The sequence below is a fragment of the Saccoglossus kowalevskii genome, chromosome 11 (genome assembly GCF_978046115.1).
Source record: "Saccoglossus kowalevskii chromosome 11, keSacKowa6.1, whole genome shotgun sequence".
Taxonomy (NCBI): domain Eukaryota; kingdom Metazoa; phylum Hemichordata; class Enteropneusta; family Harrimaniidae; genus Saccoglossus; species Saccoglossus kowalevskii.
The window spans coordinates 30918074-30940613 of NC_140651.1; the positions used below are offsets into that span (position 1 = coordinate 30918074).

General features: G+C 34.4%; 1 protein-coding gene across 1 annotated transcript in view; it reads right to left on the reverse strand.

Annotated features, from left to right (window-relative positions):
- Nucleotides 1–22540, reverse strand: part of LOC100373327 (protein mono-ADP-ribosyltransferase PARP4-like) — a 209758-nt gene that overhangs the window by 10520 nt on the left and 176698 nt on the right. Inside the window, exons 56-63 of the mRNA XM_085505344.1 lie at nucleotides 20908–21030; nucleotides 20018–20055; nucleotides 18475–18502; nucleotides 17674–17714; nucleotides 17106–17157; nucleotides 16828–16889; nucleotides 4186–4210; nucleotides 3830–3948 (exon numbers count right to left, since the gene is read on the reverse strand). Coding sequence (XP_085361470.1) covers nucleotides 3830–3948; nucleotides 4186–4210; nucleotides 16828–16889; nucleotides 17106–17157; nucleotides 17674–17714; nucleotides 18475–18502; nucleotides 20018–20055; nucleotides 20908–21030 — 488 coding nt within the window. The remainder of the gene's footprint in view (nucleotides 1–3829; nucleotides 3949–4185; nucleotides 4211–16827; nucleotides 16890–17105; nucleotides 17158–17673; nucleotides 17715–18474; nucleotides 18503–20017; nucleotides 20056–20907; nucleotides 21031–22540) is intronic.

Genomic DNA, 22540 nt, shown 5'->3' on the forward strand with positions numbered 1-22540 from the left:
AGCCATCAGAGTATGCTATATAGCAATCAGAGTATGCTGTATAGCAATCAGAGTATGCTGTATAGCCATCAGTGTATGCTGTATAGCAATCAGAGTATGCTGTATAGCCATCAGTGTATGCTGTATAGCCATCAGAGTATGCTATAGCCATCAGAGTATGCTGTATAGCCATCAGAGTATGCTGTATACCCAACAGAGTATGCTGTATACCCAACAGAGTATGATGTATAGCCATCAGAATGTGCTGTATTGCTATCAGAGGATGCTATATAGCCATCAGAGTATGCTGTATAGCCATCAAGTGTGTGCTGTATAGCCATCAGAGTATGCTGTGAAACCATCAGAGTGTGCTATATAGCCATCAGAGTATGCTGTATAGCCATCAGAGTATGCTGTATAGCCATCAGTGTATGCTATATAGCCATCAGAGTATGCTATATAGCCATCAGAGTATGCTATATAGCCATCAGAGTATGCTATATAGCCATCAGAGTATGCTGTATAGCCATCAGAGTATGCTGTATAGCTATCAGAGTATGCTGTATAGCCATCAGAGTATGCTGTATATCCATCAGAGTGTGCTGTATAGCCATCAGAGTGTGCTGTATAGCCATCAGAGTTTGCTGTATAGCCATCAAGAGTGTGCTGTATAGCCATCAGGGTATGCTATATAGCCATCAGAGTATGCTATATAGCCATCAGGGTATGCTATATAGCCATCAGGGTATGCTATATAGCCATCAGGGTATGCTATATAGCCATCAGGGTATGCTATATAGCCATCAGAGTGTGCTGTATAGCCATCAAGAGTGTGCTGTATAGCCATCAAGAGTATGCTGTGAAGCCATCAGAGTATGCTGTATAGCCATCAGAGTATGCTGTATAGCCAACAGAGTATGCTGTATAGCCATCAGTGTATGCTGTATAGCCATCAGAGTGTGCTGTATAGCCATCAGAGTGTGCTGTATAGCCATCAGAGTTTGCTGTATAGCCATCAAGAGTGTGCTGCATAGCCAACAGAGTATGCTATATAGCCATCAGGGTATGCTATATAGCCATCAGAGTGTGCTGTATAGCCATCAAGAGTGTGCTGTATAGCCATCAAGAGTATGCTGTGAAGCCATCAGAGTATGCTGTGAAGCCATCAGAGTATGCTATATAGCCATCAGAGTATGCTGTATAGCCATCAGGGTACGCTGTATAGCCATCAGTGTATGCTGTATAGCCGTCAGAGTATGCTATATAGCCATCAGAGTATGCTATATAGCCATCAGAGTATGCTGTATAGCCATCAGGGTACGCTGTATAGCCATCAGTGTATGCTGTATAGCCGTCAGAGTATGCTATATAGCCATCAGAGTATGCTGTATAGCCATCAGTGTATGCTGTATAGCCATCAGAGTACGCTATATAGCCATCAGAGTATGCTATAGCCATCAGAGTATGCTGTATAGCCATCAGAGTATGATGTATAGCCATCAGAGTGTGCTGTATAGCCATCAGAGTATGCTGTGAAACCATCAGAGTATGCTATATAGCCATCAGAGTATGCTGTATAGCCATCAGAGTATGCTGTATAGCCATCAGAGTGTGTTGTATAGCCATCAGAGTATGCTGTATAGCCATCAGTGTATGCTATATAGCCATCAGAGTATGCTATATAGCCATCAGAGTGTGTTGTATAGCCATCAGAGTATGCTATATAGCCATCAGAGTATGCTATATAGCCATCAGAGTATGCTATATAGCCATCAGGGTATGCTGTATAGCCATCAGGGTATGCTGTATAGCCATCAGAGTATGCTGTATAGCCATCAGAGTGTGTTGTATAGCCATCAGAGTATGCTGTATAGCCATCAGAGTGTGCTGTATAGCCATCAGAGTATGCTGTATAGCCATCAGAGTATTCTGTATAGCCATCAGAGTGTGCTGTATAGCCATCAGAGTGTGCTGTATAGCCATCAGAGTTTGCTGTATAGCCATCAAGAGTGTGCTGCATAGCCAACAGAGTATGCTATATAGCCATCAGGGTATGCTATATAGCCATCAGAGTGTGCTGTATAGCCATCAAGAGTGTGCTGTATAGCCATCAAGAGTATGCTGTGAAGCCATCAGAGTATGCTGTGAAGCCATCAGAGTATGCTATATAGCCATCAGAGTATGCTGTATAGCCATCAGAGTATGCTGTATAGCAATCAGAGTATGCTGTATAGCCATCAGTGTATGCTGTATAGCCGTCAGAGTATGCTGTATAGCCATCAGAGTACGCTATATAGCCATCAGAGTATGCTATAGCCATCAGAGTATGCTATATAGCCATCAGAGTATGCTGTATAGCCATCAGAGTATGCTATATAGCCATCAGAGTATACTGTATAGCCATCAGAGTATGCTATATAGCCATCAGAGTATGCTGTATAGCCATCAGAGTATGCTGTATACCCAACAGAGTATGATGTATAGCCATCAGAGTATGCTATATAGCCATCAGAGTATGCTGCATAGCCATCAGAGTATGCTGTATAGCCATCAGAGTATACTGTATAGCCATCAGAGTATGCTATATAGCCATCAGAGTATGCTGTATAGCCATCAGAGTATGCTGTATACCCAACAGAGTATGATGTATAGCCATCAGAGTGTGCTGTATAGCCATCAGAGTATGCTGTGAAACCATCAGAGTATGCTATATAGCCATCAGAGTATGCTATAGCCATCAGAGTATGCTGTATACCCAACAGAGTATGATGTATAGCCATCAGAGTGTGCTGTATAGCCATCAGAGTATGCTGTGAAACCATCAGAGTATGCTATATAGCCATCAGAGTATGCTGTATAGCCATCAGAGTATGCTGTATAGCCATCAGAGTGTGTTGTATAGCCATCAGAGTATGCTGTATAGCCATCAGTGTATGCTATATAGCCATCAGAGTATGCTATATAGCCATCAGAGTGTGTTGTATAGCCATCAGAGTATGCTATATAGCCATCAGAGTATGCTATATAGCCATCAGAGTATGCTATATAGCCATCAGAGTATGCTATATAGCCATCAGAGTGTGTTGTATAGCCATCAGAGTATGCTATATAGCCATCAGAGTATGCTATATAGCCATCAGAGTATGCTATATAGCCATCAGGGTATGCTGTATAGCCATCAGGGTATGCTGTATAGCCATCAGAGTATGCTGTATAGCCATCAGAGTGTGTTGTATAGCCATCAGAGTATGCTGTATAGCCATCAGAGTGTGCTGTATAGCCATCAGAGTATGCTGTATAGCCATCAGAGTATTCTGTATAGCCATCAGAGTGTGCTGTATAGCCATCAGAGTATGCTGTATAGCCATCAGAGTACGCTGTATAGCCATCAGTGTATGCTGTACACAACAGACCCTTGAGAATACCATTACAACTGATTTCATGGATGTTTCTATATCATTATTTACATAAAAGTCAACTTTTACTCTACCTTTCACAGAAGCATGTTATTTTGTACCACATTTGAATTTCAATCCAATGTGGAAATTATATCCATTTGGTCAGAAAATACATAAAAATTGTCCACATATTGGCTTTATTCCAAAGGGTTGAACATAGTTGAACCCTGGTGACCTTGCCTTTGTTGTATAATATTATTTCCTTATCATATTTTGTTTCAATACATTTTCATAATTAATTTTGAATACAAACAATTTTAGTGTTGAAACAGCAGTTTTATGCATGATATTTTCACAAAGGATATCTGTCGTTCATACTAAGGGAAGATCATTGAAAAGAATTAGTAAAGTTATTGATCTTTGATGATACGGGCAAGGTAAAAATGACGTACCTTTTGACCTTTTGAAGAAACTTCTTTGAGTTTAGATTTAGGTTGAGTAATATCTGGGAGAAGGCCAGCAATACCATTGTCCAGTATGATTGGTTTAGCAATACTTTTTTTTGGTGAACCTAAATAAAAGGCAGTAGAGTACAGAAACAAATAAGTCACCAAGACTGCACAAATACAGACAGTTTTTATAGCTTTTTTTAAAGATCCAATTAGCATGAGTGTATGCTTATGCACAAGGTATGTGTTAAATTACACAAATTTTGAGTACATCACTGACAGTGCCTGGTGGCAAACTAGTTCTCAAACTGAAAACTATATTTTAGCTGACAAAATAAATGTATAATAAATTGTCTCACCAAGTTTCACTGTCAACATCTTCATCTAAAAAAAAAAATTGATTGAGAGATCAACAATAATGGTCATATACCAGTACATGAATGACAGTGGTGAACATGTAATTTAAAGGACGGTAGTTGTCGTACCACGCATGTGCGAGATATATAGGTCTCATATAAATAAAGATGGCGACTTTGACAGTTGTGCAGATCAATGAGTACAAATTGAGATGTTACGAATAATTAGGTATATTTAAGTGAGTGGAAGTTATCAAAAAAGTCATCGGCGGTAATTAGTGAAAGTCGCGCCCAGGTCAAACCTCATACAATGTAGTTGTGCTAGATTGTTGAAAAATCAATGTTTATCAACACAAATGTCGCACACGTGCAACGCAATGACCACTGCCCTTTAAAAGGTGTCACCACTGATTAGTTACACTTAGATACTATTCCAAAGATTGTTATTGTGGTTTTCATCCATGCATATTGAAATAATTCAACAAGCGACTTGATGGTCAAAATTACTCCGCTTTCCTACAAGAACATTGTAGTAGCCATTAAGTTGAGAAAAAATTGTTCACAAAATGTATAGCTCAATATCAAAGTAATCGTGTTGGTAGTGTTTGAGAAAAATTAAAAAAATATATTGATGATATCAGCAAAGTACTTATAATATAACAAGACATGAAATGTCACAGTCCCCGTTATTTGATTATAAAGTAGTACAAGGAACATCTGCAAACAGGTGAATGAATATGTACTCTATGTGGGTACAACTCATCATAAAGTGATTTCCCATAATCTAGTTTTGTACTGACAACTAAAAACTTCCACTGACCCATGTTCAGAATCTCAGAGTACACAAGTGCAACAAAACTATTTGTCATACATGTATACTTGCTCAAGAAACTGCATTCATAAATCTGAGTGAACCTTGATGTACATGACTTCTTTGTTAATCAGGTCTTAGTATATTACCAGGACCTGGGTTTGTTTCAACATCACCACTGGGCATCAGAATCATTCTCATGTTGTCAAATACAATTTTTTATTAATACAGTAAGGTTTATTATTTAAAATGTATTCATTGTACATAGAACAACATCTGTTAATTTAAACAATTGTAAAAGCTATGTTTTCAGAGCAAGTACATGTAATAATTAAGGAAGCCAGTAAAGGTTGGTCTGCTCATAACCTTCAATGGAGAAGTAACAATAATTGTTTGAAGTCTTTTTAGTGCAGTGATATTATTGCATTTCATCATTATTAATGGGTATAAAATACTGTAAACCATTTAATTTTCACTTCTAGATATATTCAGGATTCTATGAAATTTCAATAAAGTCCCTGACACTCCATGTTGTAGGAACCCAGAAAAAATTGCCTTGCAAAATTGAAGCAGTTCACAGCACCACTGTAAAAAAAAAAAGTTTAAAATGAGTATTGTTAAAGATATACACATGTGGGTTCATAAGACATACCGGTATGTACCAATCTGAGCGGTTCTAGAGATTAGTATCACAAGATTTTACTCTCCGTGATTCAATATCAGCCCTATGTATAACGCTGTGTTGATCAGGCGAACTAATTGACAATGGCCCTACAGGTATCGCTATGCAATCACAGTAGTTTTGTATTCTTCTTGCATTTCGACCATGGAAAAATGTTTGTTTTTGAGAGTGGCCGAATTATTAGAAGAAAAACAGAAACTATTTTTTTTTAGTATAAATTCTAGTAACTGAAATGCAGGATTGGTAAAGAACAAGACAATAAGCAAGATTGATAAACCTTCAGCGAGCACTCCTGAAATTTCAGATCATTGGTACCATGTTTTTGGATACATTCAATAAAATTGGGTTATTTATTTGATGTAACGAAACATGCATTCACAGCAGACGGAAATTCGTTTGAGATGTTACTGGATTTTTGTATTCAGTTTTCCATTTCAACCACCATCATCACTTAGTAAGCTGAGATCATGCATAAATGCACAGTGTAGTGCCACCAGAAAACCAATTGCTTGAGAATATTTTGCACCATTACACCATTTCAAATATTATATTAATTCACAGACAACAAAATAAAGATTTTCAATAACATATAAGTTTTCCCACAGTTTATGATTGTATGGCAATTACATGGCTTCACCAGTTTTACTCTGGAAGAAGTTGGAAACAGATAACAGGAAGGGGCTACATGGCTACATCTTTTTTTTTTGAATTTGAATCAAGCATGATTTTTAAATTTTTTTTTTTTACAAATGTCTATTTCAGGGCAACAGAAACAAAAACAATAAATGTGTAGGTAGGCATTTTAACAATTGCACTATTAATATTGGATGAAAACGTCATTACCGATATAAATCATAATTCTGTTCAAATTAAAAATAAGATCACATTTAATTTAGTCAGTTTTCATAATTAAATACATAATAACATGTACTTATAAATTTGAATAAGGTTCAACGGCTTTTTCATTTAGTGCCAGTTTATACACCATAAAACTTCTGGTTTAGGTGTCACACTCAAAGAGTGAAAGGCCTTTGGTTTGGCATCGCGAAATGTTGGAATTGAATCCCCCCAAAAATTCAGTAAAGTTTACGAAAAGTAAAGTTTTTTCTAAAAGAAGTTTCGAATAAATACAAACACGAATACATTGCTTAGTTGTTAGTACCGGTAGCAAATGATCACGGTAGCACAATCTGTTCATTCTGTGTTTCGCAAGTGAATAACTTACTTGTTTTCGAAGTATTGCAATTGTTTATTATTATTCAGTAATGATTATAATACGCACAAAAAAATAATTCGTTGAATTTTTATGATTTGGAAGTAATATTCAACTTAGTTTCATCGTAAACGAATGATTTCGGTCGAATGTAAATGCGATGCGATATCCGCCATGTTATTTCAGTACACGTGGTCATTTAAATATGTTAATGACGGCTCAGTGACCTCGTGGTGAACGCAACAGGGGATTCACCGATGTTTAGCAAGATCTTTATGCTTTGATTTTGACGGGGAAAACGGCATGATTTTTTTTAAATCGAAAAATTAGTTGTTTTCAAAAAAATAAACTGAGCATTCAAAGAATAATTTAACATTGTTCACAGAAATAACAGCCCATTGTCGAAACGAAGCTTACCCATTCACGCTATTCACAATAAACTCTTGAATAGGTGTCAATGACTACGGTAAAATATAAATTAGACTCTTTTAGGCATCAGGAGTGAATGAAATATCCAAAACATTAACGGTCCGTTCACAGACTGTGGTCCGTTGCAGACTGCTCGACCGACCGTCCATACACGTGTTGTCACTGTACATCCGCCATGTTGAATCGCACAAGATCGCCAAAATCTTCATTGCAACTAACAGTTCAATGCTCACAACATAAAAAATACGAATATAATCATAGGCAACCTGCTATTATATAATGAATAAATTGATCGACACAGGGAAATTCTCCCCCCCCCCCCCCCCGAGTTGTGAATATTTCGGAAATCGCTACACAAGCAAAAGACTGGAAAACGATTTACCGGTACTTGAAAACTATGTCCTCGTGAATTAATCGTTCGTGTACAATAATTTGACAGGGTATACAATTCACAAACTAGTTTCGTAGATTAGAGACAATTGTTTGCTTTTTTTGGTTTTTCACAAGAATATAAAGCTGGCAATCATCATAATATTCACGTCCGTACGTCACGAAATGTACACCAATCGTACCCCAATAAACTGGAAAACTTACCTTTGCAAACACGTCTCTTATGCCGCCTTCTTGAAGTTCTTGAAATCAAATAAAGTTACTAGTTCTTCTAGTAACGAGTGAATGAGACCACTGAGCCAAACAGAATACATGTATAAACAGTACTATAATAAATTGCACGCAATGGAGAAATCACGTGCCGTAATAACAGCAGCCTTACTCACAGATCTAATCTACTGTAAAATATTTTATTTCAGCTGGAATTATCATTCGCTGAAAAGACTTTTTCTGGGTGTTTTGTATTGAATTTATTTTCATTGATTTTTGACAAGTTGACTGTAAAATATAAGAAAAGGGTATATTCGCTGGATTTTATTTTAACTGAAACATTCCTTCAGCGAAAATAGCAAAAAAATGTTGCAAGCAAAAATAAAGTATTTTACAGTAATTAATTTATTCTGAGCATGCGCAGACGTTTTGTCAATGTTGCCGGGAGAGGCAATTTTTGATAAAATCGTGAAAAAGACCCACTTGGGATTTTCAGATCTGGAAAAAAAATTACGTGCATACTCGGAGGGGACATGTTCATCAACCTGCCAAGTTTCACTGATATCTGCTGTAGAATTTCTGAGAAAATGTTGGAGACGGAATTATGGACATAACCTGAATTAGTAGTCCCCTTTTCAGGCTGCGCCTGAACGGGGACTAACAAGGCAATCAGGCTGGTCTGTCAAAAGACAAAGTCGAAAATAGCATTTTTACCAAAAGTGAAAAAAATATTTGCCATTAATAAAGAATTTAAGATATTGTCACGAAATGGACAAATCTTAAAAAGGTACACCCAAGGTGCCTACATACCGAGTATAAAAGCAAATGAGTTGAAAGAAGTCAACAATTTTATTGTTGATAGCAGGGAGATGGTGACAAACAATCACTTATATGAACAGCTGCACTCTAGGAGGACAGCATAGCTAATGAAGTAGCTCTATATAAAATGAGGTTTTTACTTCAAGGCAGAGTTAAAACAAACATTATTGGTAACAGTGAACCAAGTATAATTGTAACGTTGCAGGACAAATTGATTTGGAGATATAATTGGTTATTATTGGCATCCACTGTAACTATGATCAAAGTTAATAAATATTAAACAGTCATTTAATTTAAAAACTAATTTAATTTAATTTAATTTAATTTATTAAACAGCGTCCGGATTACTTTCGGAAATTCCGTCGCTCTTCGGAAAGTTTTAATTTTCACAACTTTTGAATATTAATTCATACTTTTAGGTTAGTGAGGAGGTTATAATAATTTTTCATTTCACTTTAACTCTGTTTTTTTCACCCCTCAGACCCCTTTAAAAAGTCACTTCTGGCCATTGTAATGGCCACTATTTTTTTTAATGGCCAGAATATCAACCAGAACTTTTTTAATGGTCAAAATATTGACCAGTAAAATCCAACTGGTAGTTATAATGAGCACTATTTTTACACTGGTCAGAATAATAGTTTTTTTTTATTTAATGATGGAGTGGGTGACAATCTATTTTTTTAATGGGTATTATAATGATCATTTTATTTTTCATTATATGAATAAAATGGTCATTTTTTTTTCATGTCACAGATATACCCAGTAATGGCACATTGGGATTGACAGCTCTCCTCTTTTTCCTCCCTCGCTTCAGTTTGCTTCAATTTTAAGCCAGTAAAATTGTAGGTAAACGTAAAATACAAGATTTTGAAAAATTTGAAATAAGGAATTATATATCTTGAAATAATATGAAGTTTTGGGTTAATTTGTTTTTGAAATCACAACAGATCATGCACTTGATACTGTTGATTTAATAATATACATTGTATAGTGTAATGCAATAGGTTATTAAACATATAAGATGACCTGTTTTCAAAATACAGTATAGACTCTTATCACGGGCGCTAACGAAGTTTGTGCAAACATGAGCCCAGGCTAATCACCCAAAATACCATTATACTTGATGTCCATTCGAAAATTTGACTATTATATTCATAACTATTCTTATTCATAACTATACTAAACTTGACAATCATTACAAGCACATTCTGTGACATTCTTGAGATAAAAATGGACTGACAATGAGACTCTGTACTACTTCCTGTTCTTATAAAGGCATTGTCTATCATTATAATACCTTGAACAAACAAGCAAGACATTCACTACTGAACATTCGAACAGTGTGCAACCCCCAAAATACTCAGCAACTGACTTTCCACCAAAAAAAAGTCACATAAACAGCTGGTTACTCCAAAAACTCACAGGGAGTTACTCCAAAAAGTCACATAAACAGCGAGTTATTAATCCGAAAAAAGAGCCCGTCTTTATGAGTGGGGTTAAGCTCAAACATAAACAAAATTCACATTTTTATAATGACAAAAAACCAAATGTTCAGTCTTCAAATACACCCAAACTACAACATTTTACATTGAAATACTTAATCAGTAACTTTTCATAATGTGTGTTATAAACTGTAGAAGTTTATGTGGAAGACCGGGTCGATGGAAGGTGATTTTAAAGTGGCTTAGACACAATCAACTAAAAAATACCCATGATGCTCTGCTTCATTTTTATATTCTGCTATTATGAATGGTTTAATGCGATATGAAAAATATCTGTGAAAATATTCCACGACTACTGCATGTGTACAAAACGGTGTTGGGTGGTTCAGTAAGTTATATGGGGGGGGGGGTCTAGCATAGCGCTCCATGTGTGTAGCTAGCTGACTTACCAGTGAATGGCATGTTTGTTTGCTCACGGTATTATAATGCTGGACAATAGTAATGTTCATGCTACATGAAGTACTGGCTAAGATTTAAGCTGATGTTTGCATTTTGACTCGACCATGCATTGAGAGGGCCAGTCCTTAGCACGGGCTAAGGGGTGCCATCAGTCGATGATTTTGTTAAGCAGCTGTTTACGAACGCAACATTTCTGCTGCTGACATGTTTCGTTCAAATTTATGAAGCGACGTGCACTAAAAAGCGAGCAAAGACGGACCCATTTATTTGGATGCACAGAAACAGTATTATTAGTGCATGTCGTAGACAGCGAACCAAATTGGAGTTGTTGTATGCTCTACTACAGCGACCCAATCAGTGTGGAAGCGTGTACGGAGTGATGACTGGTGGGATACTAGTAGACGACTTCTCCAGAAGTCAAAGATATGGTGTTTCGCATGCGTGCGCATGCCGTTTTGGGGTGTAATGTAAATTTGCACATGTGATGTTTTGCTTCTGAGTGTACCAATCAACGTCACAAAAATTCCATTCTATCAACTATCAGCAAACTCGTATCGGAAGCACCACAATGGTTTAAAAAAAAACAATTGAAAAAACTGGTGATATTAATAAAAAAAAATAAGCATTATAAATCAATAAAACATGGAAAAGGAATGAAAAAACAAATATTAAAGGAGAAAAATATATGGTGGTTGGTTTATTTTGGTTAACAGCGTAGTTATGGTACTGTACCATTGCTGTTTATTTGTTTGTTCATAATTGCTGCTTCCCTTGGGAAACAAGTTTGGGTGTTCTTAGCCAGTGCACAGACTCTCAACACTGTGGCCTGTGCTATAACTGTTGGGCCCTCCTGTGAGTGAACACAATTGCGTATAGCTGATATGCAAACATTTGGGATTAGCTTAAATCTTAGCCTGCACTTGGTCAAAGTCCTTCTAAGGACTGTGACTTGGTATAGCCTGAAACCAGACTACTGTGGATCAGCGATGTTTTGTAATGGATTACCTCCCTGATGAGTACATTTAAATAACAATGGAAACTAGCATATCACTGGCAACACATACAAGGATTTTGGCAAATTTTCACTGTTTTGTATAAAACTATTTTCACAACAACATTAATGTTTTACAATAAATTATACCAAACATATGTATAATTTAGTAGCAGTAAAACTTTTTAATTTTTTTTTTAATTAAGAATGCACCAATCTCACTAGGAATCTATTCAAATCTAACCCTTAGTGTGCTATTAATAATGGCTCATCAAATGTATTGAATTACTGAACTGAAACACACATCTTTGTATAGTTTCCAAAACTAAAATATTATTTCATGCTCTGCCCCCTCTCATGTAACAGTTTGTTATGAATATGTACATTATTTAAAATCATTTTAAAAATGCGACTGGAATGTCCAGGCCCAAACTTCTGCTGCTGCAACATCCGTCTATTCCTGCATGTACATGCAATTGTTTCTCTGAGATTCTGCATGCAGCCAGTTTATTTTTTGAACTGAATAACACATTTCTAGAAGTTTATTTTTACATTTCCAGATAACACTATCTATAATTTAACACTTCCAAGTGTGATTTTTAACAAGCGTTTATGTTTAGCTAACCAAAGGGAAACAAAAGCATAATGACAGGAAGTCACCACAGCCGAAAGTATGACAAAGGCTTACGCTTCAAAAAATGACTGGAAAGTAAATAATTTATAACCAAAGACCGTCTATGCATAAACAACTAAAGATCTGGGATGTACAGCTTTGCAAAGTAAAAAAGTCATATGGGGGAGGGAGGGGGTTAAAACATTGCTTCAAAACATCATCTTAATTATTCAGCTCAGTGTACAAACATGAAGTACAGAAATTGAATAATTAATGAAAACATTAAACAAAACAAGTATATGTAAGCAATACTAAAAGTATGCCATGTTTTATTTTTGATGTAGTGCACAGCCATAGAGACTGTTTTAGTGGATAATAGTATTTTAGGTTTGCAATGTCATACTCCTCCAGATATTAATCAAGTTTTATTAAGAGGCGATTAGCTTAAGGAGGGGGCTGTGCAAAATGTTTTTTCTCCTCTTTGTTTTTGTGCTATTCTTTTTCTAGTGTAAAATATTTTTTCTCCAAGATGTAGGAATGTCAAATTTTTCCCGATTATTGATCTCTGCAGGATTTTTTCAATATTATGGAAAGCAATGTACAGTGACTCTACACAATTGGAATTTTCAAAATCTGTGTGCAAGCGTAAAACTGATAAACATGTGAATGCTAAACCATTGCATCCATCAATACTGGTTAAACTTTTTTCTTCCCTTAACGTCCATAAATCCTGGTTCTTCAACTTCTTATGTCCCATATATATAGTTTTTTCCTTTTTATAAATTGTCATTTTCTGCAAAAAATAATTCAGTTTGCTATTAGCTTACAATGACCAGTTTTTAATTAATACACTTTGTAACCAATTTTGGAAACAAATGTTTGTGGTGTCTGTGTATGCTGGCATATTTCTGTCCTCACAAATAGCAATGTCGATAAAATGACATCTTGTGATATGGTAATTTCTCCCCTATGCAACTCAGATATACTTCCAAAAAATGATACCCGGTACATTCTGATTGAAAAAATATAAATATCGAAAAATGCATCTAGACAACAGAATAATATAAAATCAAATTGTTTCCTAACCGAATATATTAAGGGGTTGTGCCATATATACACACAGTTTGTCTTTTGAGAGACTAGGACAGTACTTTGCTGTACTTGGGAACCTAATTTCTGAGAACAATAGGGGGATTTAACTTCCTACAAGACAAGAGACAAAAGAATGTTATGTAACAATGCAGCTGCATGATTTTGTCTCTCAAAAATAGGAAGCTGTGTACATACAAAATTATTGAGTCCCTCCACAATGGGAATGCCACCATGAATGTGCAACTTCATCGATCCCCTGTACTTTCACAAAATAAATAATTGTATTATAATTATGATATTATGATACAATACCATATTTGCTCTAAAATTACACTTGTGGATACTAAATCATGAAAATATTACTTATTTCGACCATTGAATATCCCTGTAATTTACCTAAGCGTATGTGCTGCTAATAGAGTAATTATAGTAAGTGTAATATTGTTTCTATATTTTTTTCAAAATCAAGAAAATGATATTAAAAATATAAAAACAGTTTAATTTGAAAAATGATATAATGGTATTCAGATGGTTATGATTTAAGCATAGACCTTAGAAAACAGGGACATGCAACTTCTGTCTGAGACAAAAGAAAATCCAGTATCCTATGTGCAATGTGGGTTATAACCTCCCTAGAAGATTTATACATCTAAAACAGTTTTTACTAGTATTCCCATTGGTCAGTGTATAACGAGTGCACTATATATCTGTTCTAAATATGATGAAAAATCCACTTGTTATAATGACACAAATTTTCACAGGTCATTGTTTACTTTTAGCCAGTTTTGTTTCCTTGCAGAGAAACTTACCATTTTTGTTTCCCTTTCCTGATTTCATAGTGGAATAAAAATTTAATTTTTAATTTCACTCGCATCAAGAGAATGGACTTGGCTATTTTGATCAAATTTAATTTTTCTGATTATATTCCAACCACAAAATTGTCTCATTTTGTGTAGCTACACCCTGGCAGCCATGTTTGGCTTATGAAACAGGAGAGGATGTAACAGTGGTGTTGACATAGATTTATTATCAGTTTCTCTAAGGTGTTAATTTGGTAGAGGATTATAACTAAGCTTACTTGAAAGGGATACCCATGGTAGCATGCCCCTGTTCCCGTTATATAGACTAAATATTTTTTTGTCCAAGTTGAGCCAGAGTACCCATGATCAATTTGATGGACCCAGAAACGCCCAGGACTTTTACTGACTGCATATTACACCTTCATTATAATTTGTTTAATTTTCACCCATTTGCCCCCTGGATCTTCAATAGTAGTGTTCATGCTACACAATGTATGGGCTAAGATTTAAGCTAATCTCGTATGTTTGAGTTCATGCACAGAAGGAAACGATGGTTAGCACTGGGTAAGAACGCCCAAACTTATTAAGAATAGGCAAAAGCTGCAGGAATTTTAATTATGATTGCTCAGTTAGAGTAACTAGGAAGGTTAGTTCTACAGTTATAAAACAATACCAAAGCAAATTCAGAAAGTGCAAATTGCAGAATAACAGGAAGTAGCACAGAGTCTCATCATCAGTTCATTTTTTTCTTGAGTAAATTTCTCTATAAGTGTTAACGTTGATTGTCATGCAGGAAATGGCACACCGAAATAAAAAGTTATGAATATAGTAGTAAATCTCCTAAATGAACATTGAATACAATGGTTTTTTTAGCCAAACTAACCGCTCATGCATGTTTTGTTTTGCCTGCGCTAAGGCTCTGGACTGACCAGATTTACTCTGTACTTAGTATTTCTTAGCCTGTGTTCATGCAAATTTTTTCTAGCACAGGCTAAGGTATTGGACCTCTTAGCCTTTGCTGAAGAGCTCTGCCTGAATACTACTAATAAGTGTCTTCTGTTTATTCCTTCCTTAGGCGCATACATTTAGGTTCACTTCCCTTTTATATTGATCTCTACAACTCATTCAAATCAAATTGGGCTCAAAGATGGGCAAAGAATATTAGATTTAATTGAAATTTAGTTTAAATCTACGCTAAATTAAAAGTTATTTTGAGTATGGGAGTTTTTTTTGTGCGCAAAGAAAATGAACTGTTGCACACTGTGGGCATATATCATCTTATACTAGTTTACAGGAAAAAGGGATTCTGTATGGTATTTGACGTTATGGGCATAATATATATAGTTCATACATGGTTACTAAATTAGATTTCTCAATGTACAGTACACTATTGTTGGTATTGTCTGAAGAGAAAAAAAAAAAAACAATATACATAATCTTTGAAAATTAAAAAAAAAAAACATTTTGCAGTCAGTTAAATTATATTAATAATTTGAAAACATTGCCATGAATGGAAACAAATTTATGTTGATGTTTTTTGCAGATTTCAGGAGTTGGAAATAACCTTTGTTTATACTTTTCTTGTATTAACAAACATAGGAGCTAATCCTCATTAACACCTAGGTACTGGAGCTTGTTGTTTGACAATTATGAATGATAATGAAACAGTACTTACACAGTGAGCCATGACTGAACAAAAAATTGCACATTTATTTTTTTCCAAAAAATAGGTATGATAGTACATAAAGCAAATGCCACAGTGTTTTTTAATTTATATAATTTTTGAAAAACAAAAACTAAAGCCACAAAAGACTATCCTGCTACATAAACAGCAACAAAAGTATCTAATATTGTATTGAAGTCATTGTAAAATAATTATAAATTCATACCTTGATGTGCCAGTTGCAGTACAGCAATCGTCCTATAATTCAACACCATCTAAATACTCCGCAGGTTATGTAGTCCACCAGCAGTCACTGGCATCAGCGTTACTATAAAATTTCACTGGGGATCGAGGCATTATTCGCGAAATTTCATTTAAGTGTACTTGCGCCAGTAAAACTTTGAAAAATAAATTCCCACACGTATATTGACTCGCACGAGGTAGAAGGTTTTTTTCTGGGCCATTATATTAGTGACATGAACAAAAATACTGGTCATGTTATGTATGTAATGAAAAATAAAATGACCATTATAATGCCCATCAAAAAAAAATGTCATCAACTCCATCATTTAAAAAGCAATTGTAATTATTCTGACCAGTATAAAAAACATGGGTCATTAAAACCACCATTTTAAAAACACTGGTAAATATTTTGGCCACTTAAAAAAATCTGGTAAATATTCTGGCCATTAAGATAATAGTGACCATTATAATGGCCAGAAGTGACTTTTTAAAGGGGTCTGAGGGGTGAAAAAAACAGAGTTAAAGTGAAATGAAAAATTATTATAACCTTCTCACTAACCTAAAAGCACAAATAAATATTCAAAAGTTTTGAAAATTAAAACTTTCCGAAACGCGACGGAATTTCCGAAAGTAATCCGGACGCTGTTATTAATATTATTTATTTATAAACAATTAATTCTATGCTATCGATAAAGAGCCATTGCTCAAAACGTCTAGGTATTTTCAATAGTTACTTATAAACGATTACCAAATATTATCTACTATGATCAAAGTTAATTCAAACTTACTAGTTCTTTTTGTCTTATTTTTGGACCTCGTACTGACATAATTCTTGCTGGATCTCTTCTACCTACAATTATGATAAAATAACATTACAATATAATACAATACAATACAATTTAATAATATTAATCTTTATTGCGATCATTTTGGAGCCAACAGACAAAATTGGAATAAATTTTCAGTTTATACTAAAAAAAATTTGGCTCAAATTTTTACCAAATGAACAGTCATAATTATACCAAATACTACTATTCACATTTCTACCAAATAAACACATTTTTACCTAATGTTGCTGGTGATGAACAAAGAACTGGCCCACGATTTCCATATGTCATCTATAAATGAAGACATTACATTTAATTTATTTATTATTAAGCTAATTTCATAAATGGGGGTAGACCTGTCAAGTCGTAATATAGTCAACTGCCACAGAAACCTCTATAAAAGAAAGGTGAAGCATATCACCTGTCAAAAGACAGTCGAAAATAGCATTTTTACCAAAAGTGAAAACAATATTTGCCATTAATAAAGAATTTAAGATATTGTCACGAAATGGACAAATATTAAACAAATATACAGCAATTGAGTTGAAAAAAGTCAAAAATGTTATTGTTTATAGATGGTGACAAATAATCACTTATATGAACAGCTGCACACTGCCATCTAGGAGGACAGCATAGTTAATAAAGTAGCTCTATATAAAATGAGTGGTTTACTTAAAGGCAGAGTCAAAACAAACATTAACAATGGACCAATTACAATTGTAACATTGCAGGAAAAATTGATATGGAGATATAATTGGTTATTATTGGCACCCACTGTAACTATGATCGAAGTTAATTCAAACTTACATATAATGGTAGTTCTTGTCTTTCTGGTCGAACTCTTCTACCTACAATTATGATAAAATAACATTACAATATAATACAATGTAATAATAATAATCTTTATTGCGATCATATCCTCATTAGAATGTTGAATAAAATGAAATACAGACAAACAAAATGAGAAATAAAAAAGAATGTATGTACATATATTATACACAGGGGATATATATGCATAGAAAATAAGTAGAAGTCTACTTTTTTTACACAAAAGCAAATGCACACTGCATGACAAATGTTATACAAACCATTTAAAGATGTGATATGAGAAAACACCATTGTTGATACAGCATTTGGATCATAAACTAAAACTACAAGATTTATGATTCATTTGATGAAAAATAAAAATCATCACATCAGAGCATAATTTCATATATTACATAAGTTCTCATAAACTGCATTTTTTTGTCTAGTTGTCTAATTTGGCAACATCCCACAAAACCTGAACAAGATCTGCATTACATTATTGGATAGCAAGAGACTGTCACTGGTGGAGTGGAGTCGCTAACTTTCTCACCTCTTTCTTGCTCAAATTGTTCTGTTATTCTTCAATATTTTTGGAAATGAACCCTACTTTTGGAGCCAACAGACACCAAAATGTCAATTTTCAGTTTTTGCTCAAAAATTTGGTTATTTATTCCCTAATCTTTTGAGTGCAGACTATAAAGACAGATAATTTGTGATGAAAATGCTAAACCTACATCAGATTTGAATTGGATTGACTCAAACTTTGGTTAATAATAAAAGTAAAATTATTTGCAAACTCACCTTTTCTTTCGGCTTCCTCTGTGGTACTCTGCAAATAATTTTGTGAAATCTTTTTGTTAAATCTCAGACAAAAAAATCTAAATGTTTCTAAATAAAATGTTCTCACCTCAGCTTTTGTCACGGAAAAATTCAGTATTCAGGGAAAACAAAAATCAAAGAAAGCTTAGAAAGAACTCCCATGTGCTGAGAGTATTGGAGACACATTAAATATAATTCAAAATTACTTGTCAGAGATAGTGATAGTGATGGAAAAGCTGAAAACTAATAATGCAAATCAGAAAATTGATATGAACAGATTTTAATGAAAAACTAATGAGGTCTCCGCAATGTAACAGACCATATATGTACAAAGTTTTATTGAAATGTGATTGGAACCAAAAAAAATTATAAATTATTATGCTAATTAGGGAATTAATATAAACAGATTTTAACTCTAAACTAATCAGGTTTGTACATTGTTCTAGGGCATCTTTGCACTAAGTTTCATTGAAATGGAATAATTAGTAATTTAGATATCAGTGTGATAGCTTAAAAGTGGTTAATTATGTGAATTAGTAATTAATATGTACAGATTTTAACCCACAATTATCCAGGTCTGTCTATTGTCCTACAGCATCCATGTACAAAGTACATTGAAATGTGATGATTAGTACTTGAGAAATCAGTGTGAAAGCAGAAAATTAATTAATTATGCAAATTAGGTAATTAATATACACAATTATTTACCCTAAAACTAATCAGGTCTCTGGATAGTCCTAAAGGATCTATGTACCAAGTTTCATTGCAATGTGATAATTAGTACTTGAGATATCTGTGGAAAAGCTGAAAATTAATTAATTATGCAAATTAGGTCATTAATATGCACAAATATTTATCCCAAAACAATCAATCTCTGCATAGTCCTTGAGTATCTATGTACCAAGTTTTATTGAAATGTAATGCTTACTAATGAAACATCAAAAGCTGAAAATTAATTAATTATGCAAATTAGGTAATTAATATGCACTGACATTACCCTAAAAACTATCAGGTCTGTGTAGTGTCCTATGACATCTATGTACCAAGATTCATGGAAATGTGATGATTAGTACTTGAGATATCAGTGAAAAAACCTAAAATTGACTAATCATTATGCAAATTAGGTAATTAGTAACTAGGTAATTTTTACCAAAAACTAATCAGATCCAAGCATTAGCCCAGAGCATCTATGCACCAAATTTCATCAAAAACTGATGTATGGTTCTTGAGATATCAGTGGAACAGACAGACATATATACACACACACATACATACATATACACACACACACACACACATATACAGACACACTAACCGCAAAGACTCCCATTTTGTGCTTCGCACACGGGAGTCAATAAAAATTCATGACATTTTCCCAAATGTTGCATATCTGCTCATAAGACTGCCAGAAACTAGCAAACAACATGCATGAGCTTAAAAACAACTCCCCATTCTTGCACAAAAACTGATTGTTTGCTCTATAACTTGAAATTGTCTAGTGAAGAAATATACCTGAATAACATACCTCAAATGTGTCACATACAACATCACTTTGTAAACCTCCTGAAATATAAAATATTGCACAATCTTTCAATCTTTTGAGCTACATAACACATGTACTTGTATTTTCAGGGAGGGTCATCCATGACATACATATGTAGCTCTACTCTTGAGATTATTCAGACTTTGATTACAAGTATATGTTGTTGAATTTGGTGCTGACACTTTGTCTGCAAGCATTACTCCATATTGTACAGTAGATTGCATAATGCATTATTCTATGCTGACTTCTCCCAAAAATTACATCATTTTGAAATAAGCAGCCTCTCAACTGAGATAGCTCCTCTTTTCGCCATGCACATTTCAATTAGAGAATTGGAACTATCACAAATCTGAGAGGTCCACCTGTAGTCCCCATATGTATAATACAAAAGCTATCAACTTTGCGGTTTTCAGCAAAAAGTCGAAAATATCACTTTTTACTAAAAATGACAAAAATATTCACCAAAATTAGAGAATTGAAAATATCATCACGAAATTAACAAATCTGAGAGAGGTTCACCTGTAGCGTCTATATGTATAATATCAAAGCAATCTGATGAAATGAACAAATCTAAGAGAGGTCTGCCCGAGATACACCAAGTATCAAAAAGCATTCAGATTGAAAAAGTAAAAAGTTGACATGAAGTACGAATGACACTGGACGACGCCAGACAGTCACTCGTATGATAAGGTCGCTTGACAAAGTCGACAGCAGAGCTAAAAGTTTGATAACTATTAATGTTTTAGTGTAATATGCAGCATAAAATTGAGTAACCCTGTGTTACCATGGATCTAGATGTGGGTGCCAAATTGTTGGTGGAGCTTCATCAGAAAATATATTATCTTGTTATTTTAATGCTGTAGTATACTTACCCTGGTACAACTGGTGAGGCATCTTACGTGGGGGTAGGGGTGGTTCCGAAGCACTGTATCCTAAATCAATACTAGACTTCTTTTTCGTCTCACTCTCATCATCAACCGAGGCAAACGCAGGCACTGTAGAAGCATGATATAGAATTAACATCTAATTTGTATGGAATTCTCAAGACAAAAAAGTTGAAATGAAAGAAAGATTACCGTAGAGAGAACTTGTGTGTACTGAAGGTATTGGAGGCATGAAGTACAAATAAACAAGACATGACATGTCATGTCATAGCCCCCACTCAGAACAAAATTTAAAAACTTATATTGAACTTAGTTTGTGTCAGAGTGAATTAATTCATTATGAGCTGTATAAAAATTCTGTTATTAAATGTTCAGAATTGATGTGTTACAATTTTAGGGGGTGGGGTAAAAATTTATTCATTTGGCTTTTCTGAGACAATTTATAAATTGTTAAACATATAATGCGATGTGCACTTGTAAACAATTATTACCTGTCCCTGTACCAACTTTGAACAAAACTGGATGACACATATCTGAGAAAAAGCTGTTAACAGCTAGAAAAAGCTTGTTTTTTTAGATTTTTGAGAGAAAAAATGGCCTCCAAGTCGTAAAACTTTATCCAATCAAACAGGTCATGAATGACACTGAAAATTGCAACATATAATTTGTCCAGTTTTTGGCATGGATGTAAATTGGCAAACATGATTTCTATGGCATTCTCAGCAAGAACACCAGAGAGCAACAAACAAGTACAACAGGTAAAATGACATGCAAGTATGCAAATCAGATCTGCAAATATGTTGAAGAGTCAGTGTTGTGTCTGTTTGGATAAACTTCCTTGTACAACTGTATTCCTAATACAAGAACACTGTCAATCACAGAACTGTTCCAGCGAAAAACTTCTGATATTTCAAACAGTAACAGGCAAAGATACCGTTTGTCATACAAGTACTAGCACCAGATGAAGAACTGAGAAACTGCAATGATCCTTGGTGTACATTACCTGTGTCAACAACTTTACTTCCCATGTACTTCATGTACAGATCTACATGTAGTTTGTGGCCCTGAATTAGTTTCAATATCTCTAAATAAGGACAAGAGTACTTCTCATATGACAATGATACAAATAAAGTGCAAGAATCCAGAAAAATATTATCAAGTTTTTATTATCATACATTAATATTAACAAATCGTGTGAAATTGAACTTTTATGCACAGAGAAACACATATTTATGCTTTGGTTGACAGCACTTCTCAAAAAAAAAAAGACGACCTGCAAAACTTTATACAATTGTCAGACATGCAGCGAATAGTATGCTTTTGTATTATATGCAGTTTCAGTGGCTTTGCTTTCCGAGAAAAAATTCTGGCTCTGCACCTGAAAAAAACAAAAAAAACATTTAGTCAAAAGTAAGCAGAGGTTGTAGCATATATGCTCCCATTAGCTGTTAAATTTAATTAAAAAAAATATATTTGTGTACTGTCTTTTCAATACGAAAACATATTTATTTACTTAATATATTTATACCAACCAGAAAGAAATTGCAAGTTTTCACTGAGCAATTAGGAATATACATGGACAACAATTGATGCATGTCTAGCAATATACTGTTTGAAAGGC